Raw genomic sequence first — 7,771 nt, 5'->3', positions numbered from 1 at the left:
ATGTACAAAGGGCCATGTATGCTACAAGACTTGACTGCCTTATTATTGAACTTCAGAATAAATAAAATTGGGATACTTGCGGATGTTGAAAAGGCTTTTCTACAAGTTGGGTTACAGGCTGAAGCTAGAGACGTGACTCGGTTTCTATGGATAAAAGATATCACGAAACCGATTTCAGATGACAATCTTATTCACTTGAGATTCTGTCGTGTACCATTCGGCATTATTTCTAGCCCCTTTCTACTCACAGCTACTATACGTTACCACTTGTCTAAGAAGAATGGTGGTATTTTGGAACGTATTGCAGATAAATGCTATGTGGACAATTTAGTTACGAGCGCCAATAACATACATGAAGCCCGCGAATTGTATGCTGAAGCTAAGACCGCATTCCAAGAATTGTCAATGAATATTCGAGATTGGACTTCCAATGATAAATCCCTAATGAAGGAAATACCTGAGCAATATAGGGCCAAAGAATTAGACCAAGTCAAGGTATTAGGTTTACTTTGGAATGTAGAAGACGATACACTTCAGTTGAAACTCAAGGAGGACATATTTAATGAGACAAGGATATTGAAAGCTAACAAGAGAGAAGTTTTAAGAACTTTAGCCTCCGTTTACGACCCTTGTGGCTTCGTGTCTCCTTTGACAATGCCGGCTAAGCTTTTACTTCAAGAACTATGGCGAAAAAAGTACAGATGGGAAACCAAACTACCTGAAGATCTTCTATCTCAGTGGAAAGACACAGTGTCAAATTTAAGCGACATTAAACATATTAAATTACCAAGACATCTAGGCCATGATAAGGAAAAGGAAAACGCTAAGTTTGAGCTACACTGTTTCACTGACGCAAGCCAAAACTCTTATGCAGCTGTTGCGTATCTACGATCTGAAGATACAAGTGGCGTCCAAGTGACACTGCTAATGTCAAAAGCTCGTGTAGCTCCACTGAAAGATAAAGAAAACTTAAAGATACCAAGGTTAGAGTTGCTTGGTTATTTGATTGGTAACAGACTGCTCACCTACCTAGTTAAGTCCATAGCACTCCCTAATGTTAAACAATTTCTTTGGACTGATAGTCTGGTCGTTCTCAGTTGGATAGAATCTAAAAAGTTATTGCCTCCATTTGTTACAAGAAGAGTGGAAGAAATAAAACAGAACATGGAAGTACATCGGTGCTACATCAACACTGAGCATAATCCTGCAGATATTGCAACTAGGCCAGAAACATGGATCGAGAAAAAACATTTATGGTTCCATGGACCAGCATTTCTTGCCGCAGACAAAAGAACGTGGCCGAGAAATATGCACCTGGAAGACCACGTCGTGTCTGTTTCAGCAGCGGCGGAGGGTCTGGACGAGGTACAGACACTAATTCTCGACGATAGACCTAGTGAAGAAACTGAGAGGACACAGCCAGTGGTACAGATGAACTCTCAACTACAGGAAATCATAGATTTGCAATCCAGTCACTTTCCTGAAGAATTCAAGGGCAAAGAAACACATCTGACTCGAAACCTAGGATTGTTTAAAGATGTAGACGGTATTCTTCGTTGTAAAGGTCGTTTGATGCACGCGGACTTATCATACGAAACTCAGCATCCGATCTTACTACCGAAGGATTGTGAATTCACGACAAAGATAATAAAAGATGCTCATGAAAGCCACTACCATGTAGGCGTACCACATACACTGAGTGTAATACGTCACCGATATTGGATACCTCAAGGTCGAGTACAGGTTCGAAAGGTTATTCAAAAATGTCCACAGTGTATTAAGCACGGCGGAGGCCCATACCAGCTGCCTAAAACCCCGGCTCTGCCAGTTGAAAGAGTAAAGTATTCAAGTCCATTTACATATACAGGCGTAGACTACTTTGGCCCAATGCATGTTGAAACAAGTAATGGCAAAGAAAAGAGGTGGATCTGCTTATTTACATGTCTGGTGGTACGAGCCATTCATCTGGAGGTAGTACAAGATATGAGAGCGGAGGAATTCCTACTGGCACTTAGGCGATTTGTGGCTTCCAGAGGAGCCCCTTCACATATAATGTCTGACAACGCGATGCAGTTTAAATTGATGTCTGAAGTCTTGTCAAGTAACTACTGTACACAAAATAAGATCTTTTGGAAATTTATACCACAATTAGCACCCTGGCATGGTGGCGTGTACGAGCGACTTGTATCGGTGGTGAAACACTGTTTGAAGAGGACATTGGAGAAGCACCTGTTAAGCGACAACCAGCTGTTGACGGTCCTGAAGGAAGTGGAAGCCGTAGTCAACACAAGACCTCTTACTTATGTGGGAGCAGACGTGGACTATGTTTTGAAACCGGCAGACTTTTTATCGATGGGTAAATGTTTAGAGTTAGATCTGCCTATTGACCAGTTGACTCCTGCAACCATTACAAAGGAAACCCTCGTTGAAGGATGGAGAAGGGGCCAGAAAGTGATGAAAGAGTTTAAGAACATGTTTATTGGGCAATACCTTCTCAACCTTAGAGAAAAGTATCAGCACTCGCCCAAACAACCCAGAGTAATGTCACACATCAAACCTTGTGTAGGCGATATAGTGCAAATTAAAGGTGAACAGAAAAACCGGAATCAATGGAAAGTTGGAAGGATATCAGAGTTGATCAAAGGATCGGACGGAGAAGTTAGAGTGGCAAGAGTCAGAGTGGAAAATACTGATTTCATTCGCTCTATTGGTCATCTCTACCCACTCGAAGCCGAAGTTGTGAGTGAATATAATGGTGCACCTAATAGTGTAAACCTACCTGAAGTACCTGAAGTTCCTACGGCAGTGGAGCTTGACCAAATACCTGCCTACCCTCTTCAAGATCAAGTAGCCATTGATGTAGAGCAACTTGGAGGAGTTATTGAAGAAATAACTGGATCACATCAGGATCAAATGAATGACGTAGGAGATGAGCTTGTGAATACATCCCCAGTAGATGCTCCTGGTGCAGAACTTTCCAATCAGGACAATAACGATGGTAGACCTGAGTCTTCAGCCGAGGATGGACCTGAGTCTCCAGCGGAGGATGGGAGAGTAAGGCGCAACGCAGCTGTACGAGCGAGGGAGAAGATTGCTGAGTGGACTCGGCAGCTGTTCGCCTTGCTGTAAGCCAAGCCGCCGCCGGGAGTGTCGCGTACGATCGCGATTGACAGCTACTGGTGAGTGCCTATATTCTTTCTGAACGGAATGTTAAAAATGGCAACACAGAGGGAGGAATGGGGGGAATGATACTGTTTAAAAGGAAAGGAACGTTAGAGAGAAAAAAGGACTGAGATTAGTTTTAGAGTAGCAAAAAGGGTGAGAGGAGGTGTAGTTAGTGCGAAGCAGATGGTGAAGTGTTTTCTAATCTGGTGAGTGTTTGTACTAATAAAGAGATATGGTAATATTGAGATATAGATGAAAAGATTATTGTATCTTGCTGGAGGTCTGGGTTGATCTAAGGGGAAGGTGGAGGATCAACATGGGGCCTCAGGGCCCCAATCTTCTGCGCGTCGCTCTTGGCAACAGGTGTGCCCGTCTGATGAGAGGATCCAACCACCATGTGGCTCTCGGGTTTACTTGTGGTGTCGGTCGAGGCACGCAGAAGGTTTAACGATAATTGTAGTATGCATTAGCGCAATTATAAATCCCTATATCTCTATGTTATCATATTATTAAGCATGAGACTTTGTCGCATATGAGAATTGACATTACATTGAACCAAGGCTATCCGACATCATGACAAAACATGTAGGATATAAAACGTGGCGACAAAATTGGTGAAGGTGCTGGTTAAAGTAACACAGAGTAATAAGATGTTGTCTTTGAGTAATTAGTGTAGGTAGGGATGGCGACAGGCAAGTGACGGGCAGCGTCCCCCACTTGCTGCTGTCCAGAGACGAATTCTGGGTCAGCCGTTGCTAGATAGAGAGAGGGCACATGTTGAGTTATTGTGCTGCTGGCGGAGAGAAAGACCAACTCTGGTAGCCGCCAGTAAATCGACAGGCGCGTAGCAGTCGAATGGCATGCTGTGACAAGGCACGTGACGGGTAGCGTCCTCCACGCGCTGCTGCCATCGGGATAGTTAGGAGTCCCCTCGCCAGCAGTTACAGTATACCAGAGTGAGTCCATTCCGTCAGCCGTCGAGGTATAAGACAGGCGTGTGCTAGCTTGCGAGCTTCACGCGTTGCTAACCAGAGATGTTGGTTTCCTCTGATTAGCGGTCCTTCGACGTTCTCTGCTGATAGGTAACAAGGAGAAAAGACAGGATTTGTACTGGCTAACATGCCCTAATCTAGTCGGTATAATATGAGTTTGGGGCACGTGATGGGGTGCGAACCTCATGTTGCCGCTGCCGAGGTCGCACTCTCAGCATGCACTTGGATTTAACAGTAACAATACCTTGGCATAATGGAAAGAATTACTTGGTATAAAATACAAAGGTTTCAGTTCAATAAAGTTACATTTTCAAGTTGTACTGACGTTGCTTATTAACAAATGTGAAAGTAATGTTATAATTGGTTTTAAACCTTCGCATGAAATGTATATTAAGGCCTTAGATTTATTAAAATATATGTAAGTATCAAACATATATTTTAATTAACAGTAGTGTCAGCTTTATTGAAAAATAGAGGAACATTGTTGCGTTTTATTTATTAGCACATGCCCGTAAAAAAATAAAAAAAAAATAAAAGAAATTTGTTGCAGTCTGTTCTTGTTGTTTAAAATATATATGAGAATACGAAACGCTATTTCGAGTATCATATCTGTGCCCTTATTGGTTGTTTATACTTAATGTAATTTTGTGATTGGTCGATTTTTCGTCGTCCGACAAATAAGTGTACATTAAAAACAAAACACCGCGTGGTTTCGTGATTTCCGGTAAAGAAAGAAAAACAACTTGTTTGTTTCGTAAAAGTTTTAAGTTAGCAGTGAAAATTTTCGTGTGCTGTGAAAAGTTTGGTAGCTATATGAAAACGCGTGTTACGGAAGTTATATTATACAAATTTGGAAATACTGAGCGTAGCGTCCTTGGATAGTGGACAGGGAGTTGTTTAAAACCGAGATATTCAAATATTCGTAGAAAATTTTCTGGTACGAATATGTGGTAAAAGCAGCCATTTTTTATGTTGAATTTTATATGGTGTTTCTATGTACATCTAAATGATACTGTGTTTATTACAGTCGGCACCTCGAAAATACCACTACTTTCGGACGATTAAATTTGAAGATTTAATTAGTGTGTAATTGGAATTACGCTAGTTCAAGTTCTAAGAATTTAAAGTTTGCCTAAGAGAAGTACTCGTTGCAAATCGCTAAAAAACTTGGAGGCAAGTATTTATCAAGTAACATTGTAAACATTCTCTTGGTTAGATATTGCATACTGTATTTACTTAATAGTTGGTTTACATAATGTTAAATTAAATTTGTTTAATAAAAATTACAGTTAGCGTCACATAGAGGAAAGCAAAATGGAACAGGCTCTTCGTATACGGCTTGAGCTTAGCAAAAATCAGCTGAATGCAACCTTTCTTAAGGCTTTGGAGGTGTTGAGACAGGTTGAACATGGAGGAGCTGATTTATCAGAAGTCAAGAGGATCAAATATGAGTTGAGTGTAGTCACATCAAAGTTCAAGGAAGAAGTCCTCCGCTACATTGATATGATTGCTGAAGTATCAACGGACATAATTAAGGAATATACAGAACTGGAATTCAAAGCTGAAAAGGCCATTATGGACCTTTCACAAGAACAATGCGAGCAGCCGAGGCAGAGTAACTGTGCAAAACTGCCCAAACTACAACTGCCTGTATTTGAAGGAGATATTCTTAAGTGGCATGATTTTTGGGACCAGTTCGAAGCAAGTGTGCATATGGCAACCACCAACAACGCATTGAAGATGGCCTACCTTGTTGCGTCACTGAGAGGTTCAGCTCTAGAAGCTATCGAGGGTTTGGGAACAACCAACCAAAACTACGGCATTGCAGTAGAAACTTTAAAAAACCGGTACGGCAACAAGCAGTTCCTAGTCGATGCCCACTACAATGCGCTACATCAGTTGGAGTGTGCTAAGGAGACACCTAGTGAATGTAGGCGAGTCCTCAACAGCATTGAGAAAAATATGAGAGTGCTGCAGTCACTGGGCAAGGACATAAATGGCAATGGGTTCCGGACTATATTGCTGAACAAGTTTCCAGAGAAAGTAATGTTTCAGTTGAATATTGCTATTAAAAGGGATAGTACAGTCTTAGCAATACGAGAGCAGCTTGATAACATAATCACTGCAATGGAATTATCTCAAGCAAAGTCAGATGTGGTGTCAGAAAACAGACCAACATGCTCAACGGATGCCCTACACATACGGACACAAACGCGCAATAAAGGAAGGAACTGGCATAACAATAAAGTAAAAACTGGAACATCACAGGAACATGCCAGCTGTCGTGACAAAATACAATTGAAGCGAAATATTACAACTGGCGCAGATAGCAATGTGAAAAGAACACGTAGGTCCTGCATATTCTGTGATGGTGGACATTATAATGACCAGTGTAATACCTTTAAAAGTATGGAAGAGAGAATCAAGAAGATAGGGAATAGGTGCTTCAAATGCTTTCAAGAAGGACACAGAAGTAAGCAGTGTCAAAAAAGGATAATATGCTATCACTGCACAGGACCCCATAACCGCGCCCTATGTCGTAAGAAGATATCAGGTATGAATACTGGTCTTACTAAAATACCAAATGTTACATGTCACAGTCATAACTGTAGATCCTTCTTACAGACGGCAACGGCAAGGGTCCTGAGTAACAATAAGAAACATCCTTGCAGAATTCTCATGGATAGTGGTAGCCAGAGAAGCTACATAACTACACGCCTAGCAAACCTGCTATCCATAACACCTTCTGGAGAAGACCTGCTAATGATTTACACCTTTGGATCAGAAAACCCTTTGGAAATGCTCAGCCCTTCAATCGAGATCACAATAGAAACCAATAAAAGCATACAAAAACAGATACAGGTCAATATTGTACCCAACATTACAGAGAGGATACCGGTACCACAGATAACTTCCTTAGACTCAGTCGATGTTATGGCTGATGATGGCTCATGTGGTCAAGGAATTGACATTCTTATCGGTAATGATTATTACTTCTCATTTATCACAGGGAAAAGGATTAAGTTGGATGAAGAGTTATATTTGGCTGATACTGAATTTGGCTGGATTTTATCAGGCTGTGTGGATACTGGCAAAGATGAAAATACCCTCGCAGTAGTGACATACCACCAATCTGATCCAGGTTATTCATATTTTACCGACCCTGACCTGCCTCTACAAAATATGGACATCAAATTCTTGTGGACTTTAGAGAATATTGGCATAACCGACTCTGCAAAAACAACACGAGAAGAGGAAGCCGTTCATCATTTTAATGATACAGTTCAATACCATGAAGGGAGGTACTATGTAAAATGGCCATGGACGCAGCATACTTCAAACTTACCAACAAATTATGGCTTAGCTTATGGTAGACTAAAAGGTTTATTACAACGTTCAGATTTTGCTACATTACAAGAATATGACGAGATATTGAGGGAACAATGTGACTCCGGAATTATCGAAGTAATAGACCCACAAATGAATGCAGAAAATGAAAAAGGACCTCCGATTCATTATTTACCGCATCATTTAATAAAACAAGCCGGTAAGCGAGGACGCGTGGTATACGATGCATCTGCGAAGTTAAAGAACCAGCGAAGTTTGAATGAATG

General features: G+C 41.2%; 4 protein-coding genes across 4 annotated transcripts in view; all 4 read left to right on the top strand.

Annotated features, from left to right (window-relative positions):
- LOC113233491 overlaps window positions 1–1,191 on the top strand; it is a gene marked incomplete at its 5' end in the record, with an annotated part of 8,855 nt that extends 7,664 nt beyond the window's left edge. The window contains one exon of the mRNA XM_026468617.1: window positions 739–1,191. Coding sequence (XP_026324402.1) covers window positions 739–763 — 25 coding nt within the window. The remainder of the gene's footprint in view (window positions 1–738) is intronic.
- Window positions 1,165–3,129, top strand: LOC113233490. The gene has a single exon (XM_026468616.1). The coding sequence runs from the start codon at window positions 1,165–1,167 to the stop codon at window positions 3,127–3,129; it is 1,965 nt and encodes a 654-aa protein (XP_026324401.1).
- Window positions 3,130–5,637: 2,508 nt separating this feature from the next.
- Window positions 5,638–6,905, top strand: LOC113233488. The gene is made up of 2 exons (XM_026468615.1): window positions 5,638–6,711; window positions 6,783–6,905. The coding sequence occupies exons 1-2, from the start codon at window positions 5,661–5,663 to the stop codon at window positions 6,806–6,808; spliced, it is 1,077 nt and encodes a 358-aa protein (XP_026324400.1). The 5' UTR covers window positions 5,638–5,660; the 3' UTR covers window positions 6,809–6,905.
- On the top strand, window positions 6,837–7,704 carry LOC113233487 (the record flags this gene model as incomplete). Its single annotated transcript, XM_026468614.1, has 1 exon — window positions 6,837–7,704. A coding segment is annotated over exon 1 (868 nt), but the record flags the coding sequence as incomplete, so codon positions are not given.
- Between the last annotated feature and the right edge of the window lie 67 nt (window positions 7,705–7,771).

This window comes from Hyposmocoma kahamanoa, unplaced genomic scaffold, assembly GCF_003589595.1.
Source record: "Hyposmocoma kahamanoa isolate Upper Pololo Valley unplaced genomic scaffold, ASM358959v1 78295, whole genome shotgun sequence".
Taxonomy (NCBI): domain Eukaryota; kingdom Metazoa; phylum Arthropoda; class Insecta; order Lepidoptera; family Cosmopterigidae; genus Hyposmocoma; species Hyposmocoma kahamanoa.
Note: the sequence above shows the minus strand (reverse complement) of the source record. Positions and strands in the feature narration are given on the sequence as shown.